Here is a 27,156-nt window from a genome sequence, read left to right on the forward strand (position 1 = left end):
AGGAGAGTCAGACTAAGGGAGTTTGAACCAGAGGTGTCAAAACAATTAGATTAGAATGTCATTGGGACAAACAAAAATACAATACAACATACATCGTGGTTATGTGTTTTTTTAAGTCAGTATATAGCTCCCCCCACCAAGGATCTTTATGAATGGTTTAGCGGCCCTATTTCTATTTCAGTTTGGCACTACTGGTTTACAACATCAATAATTTACATTTAACCCCAAACCTCAAATAAAATTGTCCTAAGATTCCTACAGAAAAAAAATAAATAACCAGCAGAGCCCATTAAGAAGTTTAATTCCCTGAATTGTGAAAACAACAACGACTTATCAATGATCTTCACGGTCATCCCCATCACAGGCAAGTCCCATGAGAGCCACCACCATTACGCTCCTCCCCACTGTAGTCATCCCAATCATTGTCACTCAAATCACAGTCCTCTTCATCGACAATGTTAATCATGACAGAAGAACCATCACTGCTTAGCCTTACTTCATCAGCAATTAGCATTTTTAACGTCTCAAGGTCACCACATAGGTGTTTTATTTTGGGGAAAGAGAAAAGCCTTTCCAGAGGTATATAGAACACATTTCCAATACAGAATGGCTTGGGCGTCTCCTCAGTGGGGTCATTTTTGGATTTATCACATTCAAGCTTGACAAATTCAAGCTCATCACCACTATCCCTGTCTTTCTTCATCTTGAGACTTTCTAGTAGAGCTCTCTTCAATTTTAAGATTTGAGAAAAAACTTCATTGGATACTGCCTTCCGGAGGTACTTTTCTTCCTTCAGGCTTGGATATATCACTGTACCAACCTAGAGGGAGGAGAAGAAAATTTCAGATACTATTCTGAAATACAAAAGATGTTCTTTAAGCACAGACATGTGCATGCGCACATGCATACCCACCTATCAAGAAAAAAATCTAAGCAAAACTGCACTACAAGATGATTGTACTCTATGGGGGGATAGAGAAAAAAATAGAAAATTATTAGTTGAATCTCAGTCTCCTGAAGGACATCACAGGAAGTTTATGAGGGCTATTTAATTCTATTAAATAGTGGCACCCATAATGCATTTACATTATGCCTATTATGTGGACTGATACAAAGACAAAAATTAAGACAGTCCCTGCCCTCAAGGACCTTATGGTTCTACTGAGGGGGCAAGGATGGAAGCATGTAAGTGAAATATAAATAAACGAAATGTATAAACTTGTGAGAGTGAAGCACTAGCAACTGTGGAGACCAAGATAAAGCCAGTGTAGGAGGTTGCACCTCATCTGAAACTTGAAGGAAGATCAGAATTCTGAGAAATCAAATGAGGAGGGGCTGTATTCCAAGTATGGAGGACAGCCCAAGCAAAATGCATGAAGACCAGATAGGAGGTAATAAGGCAGGTGGGCTGGAACTTAGTGTTAAGGAGAATAACATATAAGGCTAAAAAGTAGCACAGAGGATACCATAAGAAACACCAAAAAACCTCCACAAACCAAATACAAAACCCAAACCTGACAGTCCCTGCCTTCAATGAACGATATTCTAATTTCTAGAAATCCTAAAATAAGAAGTGAATTTATGTGGTACAAACTAATATCATATCTGGAATAATCTAATCAAGTAGACTACTGACTAAAGACTCATTTAATTTTTAAGATCTATTAGGAAGGAACAGGAAAAGAAAGGATCTTTTCTTCACTACTTTTTACCCTGACATCTGTGAGAACAAGTCACATTTTTAATGTATGTTTTGTACATGAAGAGGCAGTGGCTTTAAAGTGTAAATCTTCCAGAAGGGTTTTATGAAAAACATGGGCTCACTGAACCCAGTCTAGGTAGTGAAGGTATCAGGAAAAATGAATAGCTGCCTCTGACCAGTTAATTCCACTGTTGGGAATATTCCCTGGGAGTTTTAACAACAAGCAGGCTCTATTCAAAGATTCTAATAGCATTATTTGTCACTTCTAAATAGAAGGCTGGCCAGAAACGATATGCCCAAGAAGAAGAGTGGCTCACTGATGTAATGGAATAACTAACATTTATAGTTTTAAAGATATGTTAAAGTGTTTTATATTCTTATTTTATCTTCACATATAGTAATTTACAAATAATAATTATTATTATATAATAGCTGTGAGGTAAGTATTCCCATTTTAGAGATAAACTGAAGGCTATGAGAGGGTGACTTTCCTGTGATCACATAGCCAGTGAGGTAGGATTCGAATTCTGGTATCTCCTGACTCCCAGCCTAGCACCATCTCCACTTTTAACACTTCCATGCCTACTATAATTAAGATGAACAACTATGAGCAATAGAAAGAATTCTAAGTGGACCTTTATGAAATAATTCAAAGTAAGAAAAGTAGAAGCAGAACAGAAAATTTACCAAAATTCACTTGAATGCAAATTATCAAAACAAGTTAGTTGAATACTTAATATTGCTTACAATAATTTTAAATGGTAGTAAAACAAGACTAGATTTGGATACTATGCATTCACTTCTCACCTCCACTTGTTCTGGCTCCCAGCCTCTCTCCTTGGCCAACCATTTCTGATGGGCTAAAGCCCATGGCCTATTCTCAGGCTTCCTCCTTCTTGACCTCTGTGCCCTTTGACCCTGCTGATGATCTCATAGGTATTCTCTTCTCCTTCAGTTTGTGGCACCACTCTCTGATCTAACCAAATTACCCATATTCTACTCTACCCCCTCCATGGAAGTACCCCCAAGGTCCTGTCGTGGTCTCTCTTCTCTGTGCTCATCTACTCTCATATGTTCAGTTTTCTTCATGCAGTTAATGGCCAAATCTAGTTATCTAGCTCTAATCTCCTGAATCCTTGTCCCACAGTACCAAGTGACTGCTGGGTAACTATATCTGAATGTCCCAAAGGCATCTTAAACTCAACATGTATAAAAAAAGAACTATTTTACCCTTAAGCCTGCTTCTCTCCCTCCAGCTTCCCTATTTCAAGGACACTGTCATGTTTCTAAGTCATTGAAGATTCACAATCTCTGGGTCACCCTTCCCCCTTCCCTCTTTCTGACTCCCCAACCCTCAATCCAATCAGCTGCCAAGCCTTGCCACTTTACCTTCACAGACTCTCTCATGTCCATCCCCTTCTGTTTATTCACACAAATTTGTGAGGTCCTAAGCAGTACCTGCTCTGAATTGCCTTAAATATCTCCCCCCCCCCCCCACCTTTCAATTATCTAAGTACATGCTGTCTCCCCCGACAGAATCTAAGTTCCTTGAGGAAAAGGATTGTCTTTTTTTTTCTTTGTATCATCAGGTCCCAGCATAAGGTTTGGCACACAGGCATTTAATAAGTTTCTTGATTAATTGCTGGCTAATTTTACAGGTAAGAGGCCAGCACTATAGCTACTGGGCTATAGTAAAAAGAGAAAATTAAACGGCTTGGCATTATAACTAAGCTTTTTTACCTTCCCTAACTTGTTTTACCATTCCCTGCACTGATTAAGCAAGAACACCAACTTTTGATACAGGCAAATGATACAAGAAAACACACCCTAAACACAGCAACATCCCAGCCATCTTTTCTAGTGCTAACAAGAGGTTCTACTTTGTTTTTTAATCCAATATGCAATTGAAGAAATTATTCTCTATTGCTGAGTCAAGGAAATAACATCTAATTTTGCAAGTCTCGTAGCCTTGTACTCTCTCCTCCGAAGATCATTAGTAAGTTTGCATTTCATCTTAAGAGTCTAAGACATACTTACTGTTGTGTAAGTACATTCTATAGTTTTTTCATTGTGTAGAGATTCAACAGCATTTGGTATATTTTTCACAAAGACTCCTATCTGAGTACAGAACCCAACAGCCTCAGCTCCAGGTGGTGGTTCTCCTAATCCAGTAAACTCCACTGAATAACCATAGTGTCTTGCTGCATCTAAAGCCCTAAAAAGAAAGACAAATTGTCTTTCAAGTTATATATTTTAACTGGTTAAAACCAGATCAAATTATATTATGGCCAGAAGTCTAATCAGAAAAAATTTCTACCTGCAATAGCTTAGTTTTTCAAGTGAACAAAGTTTTAAAAAATTATTTAAAAGTTTTATTCACATAGATAGTTCTAACCATACATCTACAGACATGTAATATATGCTATATATATAGTATATGTACTATATAGATATAGCACATTATAAAACAAATTATAAAATGCTTCAAAGTACAAATTTTTGAAAAAATATTTGCTTTACTACTCAACTTGGAGATCATTTCCCCCCTAAAGGCTCTAATTGACATCAGGTTGATACTTTAATAGTGTTAACTAATAAATCATTCATATCAAAGGAGGAAATAGTGCTGATAACAAAGCATAATGCCTATCCAAAACCTCTATTTGGCTTTGAAACACAGTAGGTAACAATGACTCAGTCACTTAAGCTGTCAAACACAAAGGCCTAAGAGCATATCTAAGGAATATTGTGCAAAAAGCCCAGTTTGTCTTTGACGCTCCAAATTCTCCTTTCTTGGGCCTTCTGGAGAAGCCATGTAGACTTGCAGTAAGAAGACATCCGTTTCAGTCTAGGCTGGGTTATTTACCAGCCATCTGATCAGGGATAAGTTACTAAAGCATTCTGAGCTCACTTCAAACGTCTGAAAATGAGGTTGATACTTTGGCTCCCTCGAAGAGGTGTGAGGAGATTAAGCTTCTAAGTGTTATCTAAGTATAAGCTACTGTTACTCCTGAAGAGGCCTGTTGTTCTTTATCCAATCCTGTCCAACCCCAGAGGCTTGCTGGTGCCTTCATGGAGTCTCTCTCTACTCATTCTTTATAAGAGATTGTTCAATAAAGAATTTTATACCAGTCATTCATTTCTTAGTATGAACAGAGGCCAATGTTCCCTTCTCCCTAGGGGTTTACAGTTTAAATCACATTTCAAATCGACAAATGAAAGACTTTGTTCCGGAATCAGTTTTTACTCACCGAAGAGTCTGGGTTTTTTGGTGAGGTCTGGAGAGGAAAGGCCCTTCTCAGTGCCCTAAGACTATATACCAGGTAAACCACTACTTTTTCTGGCATAAGGCTGTCTCTTTTCAGATATTTATTTTCTCTCTGGCTACAATACCCAGTTTAATCCTTGACAGCTGACAATAGGGGGTGGAAAGACACAAAGTGATTTAAAACAATCAACTAGGTAGAGAATTCAGTCATAGACAAACGAAAGCTGGTTAAACTGAACAGAAAACCAAAAAGAAAAAGAAAAACAACATTTAGCACTTAAATACTTGATAAACTAATACGAGTGACAGATAACTAGTGAAAAACTTACTGTAAAAATTCTAGAAATCTGAAAGGATCCATAGCCTGCAGGGAATTTGTTATTTTCATTTCTATCCCTGCTATCTAACAGTTAAGTGTGGGCAAAAATGCAGGCTTGGTCTTCCTCTTAAGGATAAAAAGACTGTCAGGCACCTTTTCGGTCCTTCAGCATGTTAAGGAAAAAAGAAATGCTTCTTGAAAAGATAGAACAAGCACTTCAAAGGGGAAACACAGAAGCAAAAGGGCATCACAACCCACGTCACAACTGCAGCAGGGGGAGGACTGGGGCAGAAGTAAAAGGACCAATGAACCTGGGGAATTATTTAATCAACAGATGGCTATGTCCATCTGAGCTGGAGGAAGTAATTTCTCATGCTCCACAGAATGATGATGCTACCACGGGAGATATCCTAGGAAGAAGAGGTTAGTTCTTGTGGTTGGCAATGACATCTAATTAAGGCTAGCAAAAAATACATGACTTTTTAAAAACTTGCAAATCTGATAAAGAAGGCTCTAAATTGAAAACAAAGAAGAAAACTGCCCACACATATATCTGCCAAACCAGCCACCAGAGACTGTAAAAGGTACAACACAAGAAACAAAAGAGAAGCACTTACTCACAAGAAACAATATCCAAGAACAGCAGTAACGAAAAAAACTTAAAGCCTCAGATGTTGATATACAACAGAATATGGAAGAGAAACAATGTGAGAAATTCTGATTCAAGGAGTTAAATTTGTCCTCATAATTACTAGGACTAATGAGGGTATTATCAAAAGCAGCCTTATTCAAAAGAAACAAAGCAAATACGATAACCTCCATCCGCTATACTCCTCTTCCTCCTCTACATTCACCCTTCTACACATTCCTATTCCTCCCTGGGGCAAAATGTCTGACTATGATGCTCCTGGCTGGAAAAGCATTCAATGACTAATGCCTTTAGGAGCAAATAAAAGTGCTTCCAGCTCACACTTAAAGTCTTCAGTCTATCTTTCTAGATTTCCTGTTACTCCCTTTCACATATTCCACCTTTCAGCTGTTCCCCAAGCTCACATTCTCACTTCTGCTCTGTGCACCTAAGCTGTCCCAAGCCTAGACATGAGTATGGGCGCTCATGCTCTCTTCTTCCCACATTTGTCTTTCAGAATCCATGCTTTCCTTCAAAATTCAGCTAGGTATCACCTTCACAAAGTGAATTTCTGCCTCTACCAAAATGTTTCTTCTCTTCAAATTCTCATATTCTTCTATACATATCACATACCCTCCCAACTGAAAATAAGTGCCTAGAGGACAGGGTTCCTTTGTTTCTATCCTTGTACCCCTACAACTCAGCCCAGTGCCTTGCACACATTTTGATGGAACTATGATCAATGTGAATGCCCTTCAAGGGTGCAGATGCCAACCCATGATACCTTCTCATTCTTATACAAGTCCTCCCACAAATCTATAGGGGTTTACCTACGACAGGGATTACTTAAATCTCAACATAAGGTATCAGTGGAACACAAAAACCTCTGTTATTGTTTTTTTGTTTACCTCTTATTATGATGGGCCTACTTCCCTTTCTTGGACAATCTCTCTTATGTTGCTACTTTTGCATAGTCCTTCATTGGAAATACATAGCTTACTCATGTCTACATATCTCTCCAATGCCTTCAAGATGTCCTGAACCTTGAATTCTTTGGAGATAGGTGCATGCTGCCATGCTTTCACAGCCACATCACATCACCAGAATATTAATGTTACAAAGATGGTCCTTTGTTTCAGAAAGGTCACTAAAAGCACAACGCAATTTCCCCACATGCAAGTCAGTGTATTTTCTTCTCTAATTCTGTTGTTCTAAAGTGTTTCTCCATCACACATACAGGAGCCAGTATCATGGGCCATCAATTCAAGCGCCTGACAGTGTGAACAACAGGCATTTTCTGTCTGTAGGGTGTTCTTTATGTGCGTGGTTAGTTAGGCTCAACTCTGCAGTTGTACCGGATCCCACGTAGGAAGGTTTGCAGTATTCTGGAAACTATCATATCATCCACAAACCAGAGCATCCAAAGGACCTCCTCATCTACAAAGAATGGATTCTGTGATGGACATCCTCTACAAGAGAGAGAAATGACATGTTCTAGCAAGCATGTTACCCTGGCTTATGCCTCTTGAAATTGAACTGGACACTTAATATGCATATCCCAAAGATCCACGATTTCTTCAAACAGAGCTCTAATTGTGTATATACTTAAGTTATTGTCATTCTGCCTCCAAAACCACTACACTACTTCCGCCTCAAGGGGAAAATGTAAAGAAATTTATGCACTACAAGCAAGGGGGAAAAAATCGAGAAATAGAAATGCTATCATGGTAAAAGTATATTAAAGAACTGCCCACAAAGCTTAAGATTAGTTTCTGAATCTGGGGTATCTTTACAGCAGTGATGGAGCATAACAAGTATATAGACATCTGCTAGAATGTTCTCTGTTAACAGCAGAAGTAGCTGATAAATATTAAACTTGTCTATATGATCACTTTTCAAAAAAAAAATATGAGACTGCTATTCTGAACTTACTTCTGATCTTGAAAGACTAGATGCTAGATTATGTAGTTAGTGATGGGAAGCCAAAGACAACTCTGTCATTAAAGCTTGTGACAACTAAAAAGGGCATAAGTCTGCTGCACATCCTAGACGAATAATAGATTTTGATACTTAAGAAGAAGAATAAGTAGTATCCCAGTGTCTGCAATTCTATATGGGAAGCTGGCCCAGGAAAAATGGAATGATCTCAAGGAAATTCTGGCAAGTAATTACAATGAGAAGAAAGAAAGGAATAGATAGGAAATTCATCAACCAAATTAAGATTTTTTTTTTCCCCAAAAAGAAAAGCAAAGGCATGCAACTAAAAATGAAAAGTCCCTGTCTGGACTGCTTGGGCTCAGAATGAGCATAAGGTAGCAACGAATGTTAAGGACAAAAAAACTGGTCTTCCTAAATAAAGCTCTATTACTGAGGAGAAGAAAGCCTCAAAGAAGGTATGTGTCCATGGGGTGGGGGATGAAACAACAGACAGAACTACTTAATAGGAACCTCTCAAAAGTTTGCCATGGTCCCTAGTGGCTGCGCAAACAAAGGCAGCCTGGGAACATTTCTGGAGGAAGATAACCGAGAGAGGGGAAGACAATGGCAGGGGCTTCTAAACTTTGAGGGTTCTGTGGATTTTGATTTCCTCTCCCTGATCTGAATACGACCGCAGGAATGGAAGCACAAAAGGGATGGAACTACAGGAGGCTGGGAGAGGGAACATGGGAAGGGCCAGGTGCTTTGTGCTATTTGGTGCTTCTTTCATACCAGAGGACTTCACTCTAACACGAAGCAATGCTCCCATTAGATAGGTCAGTATTTATCACGTTGGTAAGGGCTCTGCACTACTGGTTTGGGGTCAAGTGCCACGGATCTAAGGGAGTTCACAACTCAAAGAAGGACCCATCCTCCCCAACATGGCTTTTCTACATACTCTTTTCTCAAAACTTATAAACAACCCTCGCTTTTTCTCTCAGAGGACCTCATTTATTTATTTTAGAAATAATTTATTAAAGAAACAGAGGCAATAGCTCCTTTTCCTGTTCTATGCCACATATGACATACCTTAGAGCCCAGAGGTGGGGAATATGCAGCCTAGAGGCCACAGATGGCCCTCTAGGTCCTCAAGTGTGGTCCTCTGACTGAATCCAAACTTCGCAGAACAAATTCCATTAAAAATATTTATTCTGTAAAACTCAAACTCAGTCAAAAGGCTGTACCCAAGTACCTAGAGGGCTACATGTGTCTTTAAGGCTGAAGGTTCCCTATCCCTTTAGCTTAGACAATATCATACAACACTGTCTCTTCTTTATCTGGTAAAACAGTGGGTTTTCTCCTATTACAGCTAACCCTTCTAATTGTGACTTTGACACCATCCATCATCCCCTTCTCCTCCAGGACCTTTCCTCTTTCTCCTGTCTTCAGCCTTTCCTTCATTTGACTCTGTAAACCTTCCATAATTCCATCTACATCTTTTTCACAGCTAAATGCTTAGAAAGGATCATCTACTTTTGCTGCCCCGAATTCCTTATGCCCTAACTCTTCTCTCACTCTCTTGCAACTGCTTTTTCTAAGAGTACCTACTGACCCATTGCTAAATTCCACAGCTTTTTCTCTGTTCTCATCCTTCTTGATTATTTTTTAACACTTCCTCCTGGAAATTGTTTTCTCTCTTAGCTTTTGTAATACTGCTCTCTGCTGGTCTCCTGCCTGCCTGTTTCTTTTTACAGTCTCTTGGGGATATTAAGTGGACCCTAAATTCAAGGAGTCAAAAGTATAACATGGGAATTCTCTCCCCTTCTACCTCCCACCCCTAAAAAAAAAAAACCCAACATAATCCTGAGCTACACTATACTCTGCCCTGTTCAAATGATGCTAAAATATTACTCCATTCTGGGCATCACATTTTATGAAGGATATTAATGAGTAGGAGAAGGTCCAAAGAGATAATCAAGATAGCAAACGGCCTCAAATTAGTGCTCTAGAAGGACTAGTTGAAGGAACTGGGGGTATTGAGCCTATAGAAGACTGAGGAAGGACAGACAACTCTTCATATTTGTGATGCAAAAGAGGGACTAAGTGTCATGTTTAGTTCCAGAAGGCAGAAGTAGGAGCCAAACTGGAAGCTACAAAAAAGCAAAGCCATAATTTCTTAATTAAAAAGTGGAACGGCCTGCCCTCTCAAAGGTCTTCAAGCAGGAGCTAAGCTCTGGGTAGGCTGAGGATACAGGTTAAATATGATGACCAAATGCCTTCCACATCCAAAGAACCATGGAATTCGATCTCAGAATGAAGCAGAACATTTTCTTTTGTATTATGTTTTGTGATTTCTCCCATTCATTTTAATTCTTCTATGCAACATGACTAAGGTAAAAATGTATTTAACAGGAATGTATGTATAGAACCTATATAAAATTGTATGCTGTTTCAGGGAGGGAGGGAGGGGAAAAAAATCTAAGATATATGGAAGTGATTGTAAACACTGAAAACAAAATAATTTATTTTTTAAAAAATGATGACCAAGATCCCTTCTAATTCTGAAATTGTGATTTTTTCCATGGCTCGCCCATTGTCCCACTACAGTTAGCAACAGTCATTAACCAAGGATCACTCCTGGGCCCTTTTCTTTTTCTACATTTTCTTTTAGAGATCTCGTTAGCTCTTATGATTTAAATTATCTTAATGACTACAGTGATCCTGATACCATAATACATAAAGCAATACCTACTCTGCTACAGGGTCAGTTTGGCTCAAATACTTAATCCCTCCCCCCTAAAAGGCCATCCTACGCAATACAGGAATTAGGGAGCACTAAGCAATTTAAAGGAGTCCAGGGAACAACAAATGAAAATCAAATGTGTGAAAGAGAGAACACCAGAAGGAAAGGAAAACTAGAAAAAAACTGCAATAATAAAATCTAATCTACAAATTACTTACACCTGTAAGTAATTATCTCAAGTATAAAGGGAAAAAGGAATGTCCGTATGTAGATAACTCCCAAATACATATATACAGCCCTAACTGCTTTTGAACTCCAGTTCCATATCACCTGCTGAATATCTAGGCATCCTGCATGTCTTAAAGACATCTCAAACCCAAAATGACCAAAAGAGAATTCATCTTCCACAAGCTTTCCTTTCCTCCAAATTTTCCTATTACCATCATCCTTCTAGGTACCCAGATTTGCAATCCCTTTCCCCATTTTCTGAACCTAACCAGCTGCCAAGTCTTTTTTTGTCAATTCTACTTCCACATACATCTCTCGTGATTTACCACTCATAAGGTTACAACCTTCATTCAAGTTCTCCCCACCTCTCATATAATCGTTCCAATATCCTGCTAAAAGGTCTTCGGACCTCCAGTCTCTCCCCTTTCAAACAAGTCTCCACACAGCTGCCAAAGTAATTTTTTTAAAATGCAGGTCAACCATGCTCTTCATCTGGTCATGAGCCTTCAGAAGCACTCTGCTACCACTAAAAAATACAAAGTCCTCAGTTTGCCATTTAAAGTTGCACATAATCACTGCTTTAAGATAAGTAGTAAGAGATTCACCTTTCTACTTTCATTTGGCTGAGGCTACTGTTAGAATTGTTCCTGTACATACCAACTAACGGCAGAAGAAGCTATGGATGACCTGGGTAGTTTGAAGAAACTAGACCGAATATAGTATCGCTTATTTAAAGATTATTCAAAATGAATGTAAAGTTTTCCATAGATGAGAATGGCAGCAGTATGTATCAAGTGGGATAAATCACAATCACCTCCCTTCAGATCCAGATGGAGGTTAACACAAGATCCCATGCTTTGGAAAACAGCAATCTCCCATCCACCCTCAACCAATGTCCCCTCTTCAGTCTGGCCCAAACAACAGTAACAAGCACACCCACTGGGGAAAGTGGTCCTGCCCTCAACACAGCTCTAATACAATGATATTATGATCTCTGCTTCCAGCTCTGACCTATCATCCAAAAAAGCACACCTTGTGGAGAAAGGGCCTGCCACTGCCAACAACCATTCAAGAACTGTCACTAATGGCTGAGTCCAAGAGCCCCAAGAGTGGCAGAACCCCACCTTTAGACTACCTTCCCTGCTTCTAACCTAGCCCCCAAAGACACTGTCTAGGTGAATGACCCCTTGTGAAAATTCAACCTGGGGATGCAGGTGCTGCAGTCTTTGTCTCTTAAGTAAACATGGTCACCAAAGACCCACAAAAAGAAAGCTCTCATTGCTACTATTCAAATAGTACAACAGAAATGGATATGGTTCTGATGGAAACAAAACTAAAATAAGATGTATTCACATCTGCTTTTTCACTGTACCCTAGAGAACCACTGGGCTTTTCCATCTAACTTGAAGCTTAATCCTATGTGTGTTGTTTTCCCTCATTAAAATGTGAACTCTGAGAGCAGGATTGTCTTGCTTTTTTGATTCATATTACCAGCACTTAACACAGAATTTAGTACATGGTAAATCCTTAATGTTTTTAAAAACGTATTAATTCATCCTGTAATTTAATGTATACTTTAACGTATAAAAATCTAACTCTAATTACTTTAAACTCAACTGTGACAGTTATTCATAAAACTCACCAGCTCTGAAATTGTGTTCTATTCCATTCAAACTTGTGATCTGGATGTCGGAATAGTGTCTTTCCTGAAAACAAGGGATTAAATTCGGAGTTTGGTGTGCTGATAATAACCGTAGTTGGAGAGAAGAATCCAAATATTACTTCTGGGAACTGGGACAGCTCTTTGGCTTCTAGATGTTCTATTCTGAAAAGGTTAAGATTCAATGAACTTAAAGACAGTATTGACTCTTTTAAAGTACTTTTTCTAAATCAATTTAAATAAGAACTAGCTGGTTTGACACTTTTTTAACATCTATAATAACAATTATAATATCTATAGTACCACATTAGTCATTACCGTAAAATTTACTCATCAGGTCAACCAACATTTATTTATTAAGCACTTAATGTTGGGGATACAAAGAAAAGCAGCTAGTGAAGCAAAACCAAAAAGAAACAGTGGCTGTCCTCAAAGAGCTAACATTATGTTGGTAAAGATGAAGAGGGAGAACATTCTAGGACTAAGATAGAAGTGAACAAAAACATGGAGACTGGAAGACATAGGGTATACGTGGGGACAGGAAGTAACTTAACAGGACTAGAAAATGTACTTTTCTATTCCTCACATCCCCTTCAAAGCTCAGTGTTGGCCAGGCAAATGTGCACAAAATACTTCAGACATTGTAGCACTACAATGAGATCATCAGAACTTAAATCCAGAGTGAGTTCATTGTCAAGGGCTGTAATGATGCTTTAAGTTTATGAGTCTCAGTAGGCACACAGATCTAGAGCCTTATGGCACTTGAGAGGCCCTCTAGTCCAACTTCCTCACTTCACAGATGAGGAAACTGAGGCTAAGTGATTTATCCAAGGTCATCTGGGAGTGAGCATCAGAGAGGAGATTTGAACCCAAGTCCTCTGACTCTAGTTAACACTCCTTGTTCAAGGAATTTGCAATTGGGGGGAAAAACCAAGATGGATCAACCCAGAAACAATATGCACATCTAAAATGAAAACTGAGGGGGGAAAATGATGAACTATACTTAAAAGTATGATATCTACATGGCTGTGATTACCAACTAGATGAGAGTAAGAGGATGATTCGTAACAAGCTGAGAAGGCTTCCTAGGGTATCAGAAAAGACAATACATAAGGGAAGATAAATAAACGACATTCAGCGAATTACCCCAACACCACACAGGACGGCTTCAAGTGAAGAAAAGCTCATGAAAAAGCCCAGTCAGGCACATACCAGGAATGAGTGGCTTTGTGATAAGGAAGATAAAGGGGAAAAAAATACCAACTGTTCCTTAAAGCAGAGGAATATGAGGTAGTGGTTTAAATTGGGCTTGTTCTTCTTGGTACAAATGGGCAGAACTAGGAGCATAGCAAGTTATAAAAAGGCAAATTTATAATGATGTAAAAAACAGCTTCCTAAAAATTAGGGCTGTGCAAAAATAAAATAACAATAACAGAGGTAGCTAGCATTTACACAGCGCTTTTGCTAAGTGTTTACATATATATCACCTCATTTGTTCCTAACAACATCATGAGGCAGGTGCTATTATCCCCATTTTATACATAAGGAAACTAAGGCTGAGTGGTCAAGTAACTTGTGCAAGGTCCTACAGCTAGTAAAGTGTCAGAGAAAGGTTTTAGACTCAGGTTTTCCTGACTGCAATTCCAGCCCTATTCATTGTGCCAATGGATTGCCTTGGGAAGTAAGACTGCCTCCCATTCATACAGAGGCCAAAAAATGACCACTTTTCAAATATATCAGTGAGGATTATGGGTTGGTCTAGATGATCAGAGTGGTCCCTTCTAATATTAAAATCTCTCATTGTATCAACAACAAATGTCAGTCTCTTTGTTATGCCACATTTGATTGAAAAAGATCACTGAACAAGGTTCTATGGTTGCATCTAAACCTTGCATATCTTAACAAATCAATAGATTTCTTGTTTCAAGACGGTCTTTAAGGCACCATTTTGCTGTATTAAATTAAGTCAAATGTTCTTATGTCAAAGACAATAAAGTGGGTTTTCCTTTTTTTTGTTTTAAGGTATACTGGGAAAAGGAGCAACAAAGGAAAGGAGAATGAAAAAGATGACTGAGCACCTTAATTATTACTTAGCTTTTTCCCTCTGCCAAGAATGATCTGTGGACCAGGAAAGACAGAATCAACATGCCTACTCAGCTGTCATCAGCAAATTCAAGTTACCAGAATTATAGAATGCCACTGGGGTCCTCATAACTGGTGGCTACAATGTAAGCCACTATTAGTCATCTTTAAAGGGCCACAGAGAATCTTAGAGGCACCTCAACACAGAAGGGTCAATGTTACCTTGAGTTAAAGAAAAAAAAAAGGTATAGGGTAGAACCTTCAAAACCAGAGGTCAATAAGCTTAATTTAAATTCTTGTCAAAATTTTCTCAAAAGAAAAAATTAACTCTGTATTATTAGCCCTAACTTAAACTGGGTATGAAATATGAAGGGTTTGGGGGTTTTTTGCCTCTAACCAAAGGAAAGTTTTCATGTATGAACCACTAACCATACTTTATAGTTGAGTAGTCCAAAAGGATTTATTAAGCATGTCAGGCACAACACTAAGCAGAGTATAAAGTCAAAAAACAGTTCCTGTCCTCAAGGACTGTATACTTTAAAAGGAGAAACTATTAGGTTCCATTACTGATCCTTTAGGGGGGGTGGGTGTGTGTTCATCCTTCTTTGCCAAAGAAGACCATGCCATCAGAGAAATAATGACATGACTTGCACTTGACTTTGTTTTGAGTGAGGGAGGGCTGTGCAGGTCACCAGCCTCACTTTTCCTCCAGAGCCATCTGAATCCAGTGACCAGATATTTATCAGGATGACTGGAGATGACCCAGGATTTGGGTTAAGTGACTTGCCCAAGGTCACACAGCTAGTGAGTGTCAAGTGTCTGAGGTGAAATTTGAACTCGGGGCCTCCTGACTCCTGCACTAGTGCTCTATCCACTGCACCACCTGGCTGCCCCATCGATCCTTTAGGTATTAATAAACTCAATGTTATTATCTCTTCAAGGGTAAAGTCAATTGGGGCAAAAGATTTATAAACATAATACATAAAAGCTACTAATAAAAAGTACTCATCTAGGGCATTTTTCCTCTAACCTGTAGTTTATACACCATTTGAAAAATGAGAGAAAGGAACCCACTTATTTGATTCTCAGACACTGTTAATGTTTCACCAATATCTTTTCAAACAACACTGTCATTCTTCAATACCACTCCTTCTCCAATAGAACTCTCCAGGAAGCAGGAAGTACAGTTAAAAACACCAGCTGACCATGTCTAAGAAGTAGCTCTTGTTCCACATCAGCCATCCACTAACTCTCCATGAGAGGAGGGAGGGATATTCAATCAGTGTTCTAGAATCAAGATTTGTTATTGCCTTGATCTGAGTTTTGGGGTCTTTTAACAATGTCTTCTTTTACATTTATGCATGTATTCTCTTAGTTCCGCCTCACGTAGTATACCATTTACTATATGCTGGTTGATTTAACTAGCTGGAGTCAGGCAGTACATCTATCTCCAGAAAGTTAGCATTACATTTATACAGGCATAAAATAGGGCTGAGAAGTAATTTAAAACATGTCATTTCCCTTTAATTCCTACTAATTCAGGCAGCAAAAAATCCTTTAAACTACTATCACAGAATACCTGTCAGATTAATACTCACAATTCTATGCATGTTATCAAATCAAATCCAAGGAGGCAAGGATCTTTTTCCACCACAGAGCCATGATACAAAGTAATAGTTAAAGGTCTCTCCCTGGGATCTAGATAGTCTCCAGCACCTGTATGTAACCTGTAACTGTAAAAGCATTATTTTAAGGTGGACTAAAACTGCTCCAAGTCTGATGTCCATAATCATTAACAGCCAAAAGTCCACCAGGCCTTCAAGATGAAGGGACTTTATTCCCAAAGAACTATTCATACTAAACCTAACTTTAGAATCAAACTGTAGCATAAATTACAAAAACTCTAAAGGTAAAAAAATAAAAGGAAGTTAATGGAATAAAAATCATGTTTATTATGCCAACGCACTCCTTGGCCTACAGATCACATATTCTGAGAGAACAGATAACCACATGCTCCCTAGAAAATAGGCTTTTAGAGTTGGTATTGTAATAGACCTGAAATTTAAAAGTACAAAAGTATCAACAGGCAAAGCCAATTTCTTTTTAGCATGATAGAAGATTACCATGATCTGAAGGACTAGAAATCACAGGATTTTATATTTATGAATAGATACCTAATTTCAAAGTTTTTTTTTTTACCCTAAGAACATTCCACACATTTATTATATTAGGAAAGTAAGAGGTATGTAGGCAAAATGAACAGAAATATTTAAATTAAAGGGCATCTCAGTTACAAAGAGTAGCATTTATTAAACTGCTTTTTAAGAAACTTATCTGGAAATAGGGGTCCTGAGAAAATTTTGATGCCAGCAATATTTTACTCTAAAACACCATGATACTGTTAACATTGAAAATAGATAACTGAATAGAATTCAATAAATTGAATAATGAAATTTTAATTTTCTCCACTTTGTTCTAAAAATTACTCAAGTCCCTTTTATTTAGGGGTCTTTTTTTAATCCCTACTCCAAAAATCAGCATTTATGGGTTCCACTGATGCTTCAAGCCCTAAACAGTATTCAGTCACCAAATTAGTTTGTGAAAATGGAATCACAAACTTTTGTAGTTATAAAACAATGCTTAATTTTTTAAAAGCTGAAACTAAGGCTTCAATTAAACTGTATATTTTACTATAAAACTTCTATGGCACTATGACCCCCATAGAGGCTCTCTGTCAATCAATACAGATTAGAGCATGTTCCCATCCAGTGTGGTTCTTGTCCACTTCTTTCCAAAAATCATACATAAAAAAGAAGCACATGCTGAAAATCTATTATATCAGCAATATCATTTTTCATAACTACAGACTATAATCTATTTATAAGAGTGCATGTCACCCAAATTATACAATATTGATCAAGTCATCCTATAATAAGTATCATATTTTATGACTGATTGATCTCTTTTTGTATTCATACATGTACCTGATTACTAATGGCTCTTCTCACAAAGTTTCATCAAAGGAAATAGCTGCAGCCATTTTACCATGTACTACCAAGATGGTTTTCCATGACTCATAACCATTACAGTATCATTTGGAGAATAATGAAGCTAAAAGATGGGCTTTTGAAGCAAGAAACAGTTCACAATCAATGAAAATGCTACGTACTTGGAAAGACACTATCTAGCCGTTCTTTTTCCTAACTAGTTTTAAGCCTGGTCCATAGTTCATCTGCAGACTTCATGCACAATGCATGTACAGATGGGGCCAACTGACTGAGTTACTCCTCCCACACAATCTGGGTGACATGCACTCTCCTCTATTTGCTATTTCCTGTGTAGACTGCTAGGTTGTGGTTGATCTCTTTAGCGTGATCATAGATTTCAATGGGATATCCTACAGTGTTCTGGAACTTAAAGCAATCAAATACATTATTTGTAAGCAGGACCATCTAAAAACTTACTTGGACTTTATACCAGAATTCACTTGAGATATTAGCAAATATCTGTAGCGATTACGTCCCCTACCTTATGCTGTATTTATTTATATTTAACTGATATCTATATAGTCATTTAAATTTGCACAGGGCTTTGCATACATTAACTCATTTGACAATGATTAACAGACAAGATTATTAAGTAATGATACCTGCAGTTTCATCTGCAAATGTCAGATTATCTTAGCATACATACAGGAAATACTGTATTTGAGAACCTTTGAAATTCTATTTTGTTCCAAGGCAAATGTTTTCTTTGGTTTTTGTTTGGCAATCACGTCTAGAGCATTGATGTATGATTTTGTAGTCCCAATATTTCAAACACGTGAAGATGTGGTGCAACTGGAAAAACCTATCAACACTTTTCTTTTCCATCTTATCCTAGTTTCAACAATAAAAAAAATTACACAATAACTGACTCACAAGATAAGTACCTTTTAGAACCATGCACTGTCATTTACAATGATAAGAGTATAATAAAATAAAAGCAAAATGGACTTCCAATCAAGAAAGGTCTAATTTACTAAGGGTCATCTTAATGTCACAGGAACAGTAATTTCCTGTTCCTGTCATGACTTTCACACAAATAAAACAAGGCGGGTCCCCATACCACTTTTAAAAACACAATCCAACTAAGCAAAATGAAGGGATAGAACCACCACCATCACCAAAAAAAAAAACAAACTCATTTTATTCACTAATCTCAATCTTCCCGACATTTTCAGGTTCAATATTTACTAAATTAAACCTAATCATACTAAGTCTTCTATGATACTTATTGATCTAAAAGTAAAAACTTTAGAAAAAAAATTTTCAAGTACAATATTACATGTTCCGTGTTAGTATGTTTTCATCAATATCCAGTCCAGCAAGCACCTCAATAGATTCATGATATTTTAGCCTCCATAAGAGCTTACAGTTGGCACATCCCAAATCTGCAACCTATAAACAAAATGGAAAAGACAGAAATCATATTTTATCAACAAAATATGCTCAAGCATGAATTGAGGAGATTCCTGGACATAACAGAATAATTACATGGAAAAGCAGCACAATATAAGAAATAGGACTAGACTCAGAGTCAGATGTGGAAAGTATCTCCCTTGCTCTGATACCAACTGTGTGACAACAGGCAAGTCATTTAACCTCTGTGTCCCAGGCAACTAACTCAATTATCCCTCCACTGAAGCTGATCACAATTCTGGACCACCTCTCTTCTAAGTAATGACACAGCCTATTTTACTAAAAATAAACATATTCACTTAATGGGATCAAATAATTTTTTTTAAAACTGCAGAAATAAGGAACAGTATAAGAATAGAAGGTTTTGGGGTTTTATTTCAATGCATGCCTCAGTAAATACCCCCAGGTGTTAGAGTGACTTTGAGTGACAAACTTCCATAACAAAAAGATCTTAATAGTATAATAACTAATTTGACTTTTCTATGTATACAGAACGGATATATCAATGTTTGGCACATTTTATCATTTATTATTCTGAAGAGTATAACTTTAAAATACTATAGATGGTTTCTTAAGTAGAAACCTATCCTTCCTACTGTAAAAACACTATCAGTCTCACAGTAACAGTTTTTGCAGGTCTTTAGAAACATATAATTTAAAGGAATAGAAATCAGTCAAGAGTCCTAAAAGAGTCAGAGTATCAACTGATCCAAGCCCAACCCCAAAAGGTACTGTATAACCTTAAGTACCTTAATACCACACGATAACCATAACATTCAAAGAAATCCGACTGCCCCTTTCAAAGATGAAATACAAATTCTGTCAATGGTTGTAATATACCAATTGTACTCCTAATTCCTTCATCTGAAGTAAAGCACACAATTTACAGAAGCTTCCACTTCCAGAAAAGTAGTTTTCTCCACAAGATACAGACAGAAGCAGAAGCTCAGGAGCAATGCAAAGGTCCTAAACTCCACATCATAATTCCCTGCTCTTTGATGATACCTAGAAGCTCTATCTTTTTTACATTAATATTTGTTTAAAAAAAAAAAAAACCAACTTGAGAATAAAATCCTAGAAAGGATGACCGTACTGATGCCTTTTCATCACCTTCCACTCACTTCTCACCTCACCACCTGACTAAATTTGCTTTCTCCAAGAATCTATTAAGGGCTAAATCAGTGACCCTCTTTTCATGCTCATCTTTCTTCACCTCAATGTTGGTACTCCCCACCCCCAACATTCTCTCTTCTGTTTTCATAAACATTGCTCTCTCCTGGTTCTCTTCTTATCTGAATTGTCCTAAGTCTCCTTTGCTGGATCATTATGTATCTTCTACAATCTTCATATGCATTTCTTAGGTGCTCTTCTACACTGGGGTCAAACTCATATAGAAACTGGGGCCACTAAATTAGGATCCCTGTGAGCCACATATTGATTTGCTCTTAAAATATAATATTGCCTATTTTTGTGTTTTTATTTATTTGTTAAAAATTTCCCAATTAACATTTTAATCTAGTTTTGGTCTCACTCAGAGGTTGGTGTGACCAGTGTTTGAAATCTCTGCTTTTTTTCCACTATCCATACTCTCTCTTAGTAGGGAGAGTAGTGTCTCATTAGCCAATACGTAATCATCTTTTGAAGGTACATTCCAAACCTATGATGTCCCATAGGCATCTCAAATACATCTTGTCCAAAACTGAACCTCTCCTCCCTCCTCCCCCCACTTTCCTTCTCTTCCTAATTTCCCTATTCAAATGTAAAGGAGATCACCACTCTTTTAGGAATTCAGGTTCTAAACTCTGGAATCATCCTTGATTCCTCCCACTATTTCATACTCCACCCCACCTCACTCCACCCTCCCCACATCCAATATGGTGCTAAGTCTTACTGATTTTAGCTCTGCACCACCTTTTGTATCCCTCACCATTTTGCAGACATCAGCCCCTCCCCTAATTCAGGCTCTTGGTGAAAGGCTACAGAAACCCACTCCCCACCTTATTCTCTCTTTAGAATGTGCATTACAAACTACCAAAAGGTCCTTGTTCTAATCTGAATGAGAAAATTTTATTAGTTTTTAATGATCAATTCTAAAACAATGTTCAGCACTGAAATCTTCTTAAAAAATCATTCTTATCAAAGGTTTAATCAGTTTAAAGGGAAATGCCTCATTAGCCTAGGAAGAACTCTTTCCTGAAATAATTAGTGTAATGATCAGACTAAGAAAAAGAAACTTTTAAGTAATTCATTTAATAGAAGTATTTCATGAGTTTACCTGTGACCACAATGAAAGAAGGGCCCTTCGGAAAATGAGCAGAGAAAGAGAGGAGTGGGGTGAGGGAGTGGGGTGAGAGAGTGGGGTGAGAGAGTGGGGTGAGAGAGTGTGTGTTAATTTCAGATAGTCAAGTTCTGTTTGAGGAAGCAAAACATTGAAAGTTTGTTACTGTTGTTGACTGAACTTTTCACCAAAAGTCTGTAACTATGTTTTCTATCTTGTTGCAAAATTTTGTCTTTGGGAATACTGTTTAATAGTGAGTGAAAAATGACTTGAGATCCTCAAAGATCGGATTAATTTCTATTCCTTTGGATTTTTTTCCTCTAAGCAGAGATATTTAGAATTGGAATTCAATTAATACGCTTTTCTGTCAGGCTGTGCCCAAAGTTCATAGTATAGTTTTCTCCCACACCCTCATCATTTTCTTACCTGCATTATTAAATTAGCCCACAACTGGTTTCTCTGCTCCAGTCATACCCCTCCACAATTCATGATCCAGAAAACTGACAAATTAGTAATATTCCTGAACCATATCACTCCCCTGCTTAAGAATCTTCAGTGGCTCCCAAATGCCTCTAGGATAAAGCACAAACTCCTCTGTGTGGCATTTGAAGTCGTTCACAACCTGGTTCATCCTATCTTCTAACACCATTCCCTTCACACACTATACTCTAGCCAAATTCACCTATTTGTTTCACACTCACACACATTTGTACACACACACACACACACACACACACACCCCATTCCCCCCCTCCAGCCTTTGCACAAGCTCCCTTTGGAAGGACTCTTTCTTCACCTCTATTTCTTGGAGTTCTAGTTCCCTTAAAACCCTAGTTCTGTTACCATTTCCTACACCTGAGGTCTTTTCTAATCCTCCCAGATTAATAGTCTCACCCTGTCTCTCAAAAATATTACTTGGTATATATTTTGCATTTGCACATCTGTGGCCAGAGGTTGCTTTGGTCCAGCAGAATGTAAGCTCCTCAAAGGCCTCTGTCTAGCACAGTTCCTGGTACATACCATACACAGAACAAACCCTTACTGAATTGAAATAAAAGATCCAAAAACACAGCTAAAAGGATGGAAGACTAAGCAAGAGACAGAGAATCTGGGCAAAGTAGAGGAAAAAGGAAGCTAGGTCACCAATTGTGCAGATTGCACACAGATCCTAAGACATGAATCCTACTTTAAGATGTCCGTTGAAAGTCCTATTTATCATGAATGAGGTTGTACTTCTCAGGTCTATACACTTTCTAAACACAAGTCAAATGCAACAAAAAGGTGAATGGAATTTTGGTATAGCATTTGATCAAATGCAACAGGCCTTAATTCACAACTACAATTTTACTAGAAACAATGCAAATGTGTATCAAACGCACAAACCAATCCTAGAGGTCATCAAGTGAAAATCTTAATTTTATTTATATTGAATAATGTCCAATTCAGTTAAATAAACCTACCCACTTAAGAGCATTCTCTAAATACAGGAAAATCAAGTTAAATCTGATCCAAACTCTCTAAGATGTTGATACTGCAACATACTCAACTCAAACCTTTTTCTGCATCTTTGTTCCAAGTGCTGTGCTAGGCCTGAGAGATACCAAAGACAGTTAAATATAACAGTGTTTTGTTTGGCTCCCCCATCCACTCATCCATTTGGGGGACATGTCTGAAAAAAGCCCTCTTTATACATTCGTACATGCTGAAAACAATGAAATACCAACCAACCTTTTGGGGTTTGTGTTTCCGTACAAAATCTAAAACAAACTTATGCCGCTGTTCGGATAATGAAGGTGTGAATTTAATATTCTCTTTTACTTGAACTCCTCGACCTTCTGAATCAACCATAACGTCACTCTAAAAAAAAAAAAAAATTTCTCTAAATACCATTTTTTTTAACCTTTCTCCCCATGACTTCTAATGATGATGGTTAAGTTTTTTTTTTTAAGTTACATTATTTCCTCATATATGCCATCATTGGACAAGGTGCATTTTCAATACACTAAGACTTTTGGGACACCTTATATTACACTTTCTCAACTGTAGGATAAAGGAAATCACATGGAAAAAACTCCTGGATTTAAAATTAAAGGACAAGAATTCAAATTCCAGCTCTGCTATTCATGAACCCTGTAACTCCTAGGAGTATCGCCTAAACTCTCTGGGTCTCCCTTTTCTTCAAAGCAAGAGAGACGTGGTCAACGTCTAAAAAAGTTCCTTCTAGATCAAACTCCTAGTACCTTACACTCTCTGAAATAATTTTTCTAATACCAAAAAACGCCCTAAAATAGCATAATTAACCTACTGGTAAATATTAATTCTATCCCTGAGTGCCAACACACCACATGTGTGTCTGCATTTATGTACACATATGCATGCATACATATACCTATCTTTTAAAGGATACCTTGAAATTTTTTTACAAGTTTCTTTAATTCAATTTGTTGATCTACCAGTTCATAATAAAACGTTGCATCAGCCAACGCCACTTTTCTGTCATATTTTACACTTACCTGATTTATATGCCTAAATGTTAGATTTCACTGAATATAATAATTTTACTAAAATTGTTTTCCATGACAGAACATCCAGCGCAGTATTTTATCTAAATATACTCTCCTTTGGCTCAAGAAGTGAGAGGACGCTATGGCGATGAGAACGTTTGGTCATTTGTGTCTGAGTCTTCCACGAAACCTCAAACCACTCCACCTCCTGGCCAAGAAGCGGAGTCCAGAGGAGGGGGCCAAGACTAAAGCGACACAAGACTAAAGCGACACAACGAAGGTGAAAGAACTCTGGGGCAGGGTTAGCTCCGGAAGGAGCCCGGGGGCAGCTAGGCCAACACCTTCGTTTTACACGGGAAGGAAAGGAAGCGCAGCTTTCAAGCTCCTTGCCTAAGCTAACTCCACGCTCACATGACACGCTCTTTTAAAAAAACCCTCTTTCCGTCAACCCGCAGGCTTAATTCTTCTACGTTTACCAACGCCCTTCATTTATGTTACAGAACTACCTTTTACTACCATGCCTACGGGTAAGCCTAGACCAACCCTACGCGGAGATTGGCTCTTCTTCTCAGGCCACACCCAGGCTTCGGGCCTGCCTGCCTCTCACGTGGGGCGGGCGGTGCCCCCACTCACCCTTGAGGCCTAGGAACAGGAAGGGCAGGGCTATCGTGCCCACCGCCCTGCCTGGCCAGGCCCGGAGGCTTCCCGATCCCCAGCAGCCTACCGCACAGCAGACCCTTCGAGCGAGGACTCTCACCCACCCAGCCTGCTCCCGCCACCGCCCACTTCCGGCTTCCTGCCTCCTGCTCTCCTGCTTCCGGTCGGGCTCAGAGGCCCTGCGGACACGCTGTTTGACCCGGCCTGGGACTGCCCACGTGGGGTAGCCAGAGAAGCCCCGCCCACCTGCCCCGGGGTGGGGCGGGGCGGCTGCACGTGGACGGCTCGCGTGTGTAGGCCTGGAGTGACCCCTCGAGCTACTGTGGCTGGGAAGGTGCTGAGCTCCCCGGCGCCCACGTGCTCCTGATTCTCCCGGGAAGGAGAGGCAGCTGTAACCTGGGCGGAGGGGCGGGGAAGGTAGCCCCCTACAGAGTGCCCTGTAAAAAAAAAAAAAAAAAAGCGGGCAAAGCCCCTCTTCTCTTTTCAGTTAGGCGACTAAACAGCATTTCGTGAGCGCCAACGATGTGCCAAGACCTGGGGAGAGAAAGGAAAAAAGGCACAAAGAGCCCCGGCCTCGAGGAGCGGCATGCCCGCAAGAGGGCACAAACAAGACGGGCACGGGGAAGGCCCCCAGGTCTAGGGAAAGGAGAAGGGGGGCGTCCCGGGCTTGTTGCAGCCTGATCTGTAGAGGCACGAAACCCCCTGAGGAGCGCTTTGTCCGTCCTGCCCTCGCGGGCCTTGTGCCCAGCGTGGAGCTTCACCGCCAGGGGAGCTTTGCCCAGGGCTTTCCGCGTTTCTTCCCATTTACCCCCGCGAACAGCGAGCTGGAAAGACTGCTGGAATCAAACGCGGCCGCTTGAGGCCTTCCTGCTCCAGTGTGTTGTATGTGAGGATGGAAGGAACCACAAAAATAAACAAACAAGGACGAAACGGTCTGTAATGTTGTTTAACTGCGGCGACTGTTCGTCTGAGGAAAGAGCGGGCAAAGGGCCCGCGGACCAACAGGACAGTTCGGAAAATTATTTGTTGAACTACATAAAGGATTCCCTATTGCACGCGCAGTCCACGTTATATAAGGAAAAGCTTGTGTTATTTGGTATTTAAGAATAAAATGAAAATCTGGGTGGGGGGAAAGATTCTCTACTGAAATATTTAGAAACCACTTTCATTTAAAAAACAAGACCCCTATAAGATCATATCCTAGGAATCTGAAGACTGAACCTCTAACGCTTTGGAACAAAACTTCAACCTCAAACCTAATTTTTGCTTATAAAAATTAAGCCTTTAGAAGCCATCATTCTGATTCATTCTCACTAGGATCAATTTTTTATGATAGCCATGATTTATACTTAGGAACTATTTTCTTTTTTTACGTTTCTAGTTAAGAATTAGGATGGGTTTCTGTGAAGTTATTGCTAAGGCAGTTGGAATTGAAAAGATCTGTGACATCTGGATCATTCAAATCATTTTACAAGGACTATTTTGGTGCTTTGCATAAAATCCAAAAGCTGTGTTAAACTTTAGAAATGTTGAATGAATGTCATTGGGCAAGGAAAAGTTTATTAAATAATATACTGAGAATACCACACTGTAATTCCAGCTTTAAGTTCTAATGAGGAAACAAATATACTTCATAGGTCATAAAATACTTTTTCCATAATAATTGTTCTGTCTAATTTTTAGGCACTACACAATAGGAAGTCAAAACATGCTCAAAAAAATCTTTCCTACAATGTTTTAGTAAGAAAAGTATAACTATTCCAAACTTTAAAATAACTAAAATTATCCCAAGGCACTCAATTCCTTTTCAGATTTCCCTTTAAAATGATGAATTTTCTCTCCAGCAGCGTTATCTCCGGAAGGACCCTTGGAGGCAGACTAGTCCAACTCCTTCATTTTAGAGAAGAAGGAAATTAAGCACAGAGTTTAAGCGACTTGCCTAAGGCAACTCCAAGTTCCTTTTCACAGAATAAGCCCACAAAAGTGGGAGTAATGAGGGCTGGAAAGGGGGTGTGAGACTCCCACAAAAACCAGGGTGCCAGGGGCAGGTCATCTGAAGAAGAATTCATGAATTCACGCATTTGTTGAAGTCAAGGTAAAGATTTATTAGGCTTTACAGCAGGCAAGAGTTCTTGGGGAACCTACAACCTTAAAAGGGTACAAAGAAAGTTTATATAGGATACTCTAATATCACTTGTGCCAAATATGCTAACTAGGTGTTTTGGGGTGGGATTAGGGAGTGGTCAGTTCTTAAAGGAACATGCACTTTTGATATCTACTGCGCAGGTATTTTACCCAAAACTCAGCAGGAAATAGCCTAAGCGTGGGCTACCTGGAGGTGTGGTTTTGGGCCTGAACCGTCACTAAGTTGACCAACAGTCATGGCTGACCAGGAAAAACCAGGGTTCTGTCCTCAATGTCTTGTTAGACAAGATTAATGTAAAGGAAGATAGGTATGTCCAAGTCAAAGGATACACGATTGGTCAGTGAGTAGTAAATGTCATTATGCTCCAGTACGTAGCCAGTTCAGTACACAGCTGGTTCGAACTAATGAGTTCCACAGGTGCAGCTGGCTACTATAGTAGGAAGGGAGCCCTTGCTAGGGCAGGCTGTGTCCTTGGGCTGGGGAGAAACTGCCTGAGATAGTATTTTGAGGCTAAGGAGAAATGTGATTTTAGAATTGGAGCCCAAGTACATGCACCCAAGCACC

General features: G+C 38.9%; 1 protein-coding gene across 6 annotated transcripts; it reads right to left on the reverse strand.

Moving 5' to 3' along the window:
- Window positions 1–284: 284 nt before the first annotated feature.
- On the reverse strand, window positions 285–26,490 carry HENMT1 (HEN methyltransferase 1). Of its 6 annotated transcripts, none has more exons than XM_072644193.1 (7): window positions 24,551–26,490; window positions 23,014–23,142; window positions 18,874–18,986; window positions 16,146–16,274; window positions 12,448–12,630; window positions 3,740–3,917; window positions 285–820 (listed from the first exon to the last, which is right to left on the reverse strand). In XM_072644193.1, exons 2-7 carry the CDS (start codon window positions 23,131–23,133, stop codon window positions 359–361), a joined length of 1,185 nt encoding a protein of 394 aa, XP_072500294.1. In that variant the 5' UTR covers window positions 23,134–23,142; window positions 24,551–26,490; the 3' UTR covers window positions 285–358. The 6 variants fall into 6 exon arrangements, with proteins under 6 accessions (XP_072500294.1, XP_072500293.1, XP_072500291.1 ...); XM_072644192.1 differs by having other exon boundaries at window positions 24,423–26,490; XM_072644190.1 differs by having other exon boundaries at window positions 16,146–16,280; window positions 24,551–26,487.
- Window positions 26,491–27,156: the final 666 nt, after the last annotated feature.

The sequence above is a fragment of the Notamacropus eugenii genome, chromosome 2, assembly GCF_028372415.1.
Source record: "Notamacropus eugenii isolate mMacEug1 chromosome 2, mMacEug1.pri_v2, whole genome shotgun sequence".
Taxonomy (NCBI): domain Eukaryota; kingdom Metazoa; phylum Chordata; class Mammalia; order Diprotodontia; family Macropodidae; genus Notamacropus; species Notamacropus eugenii.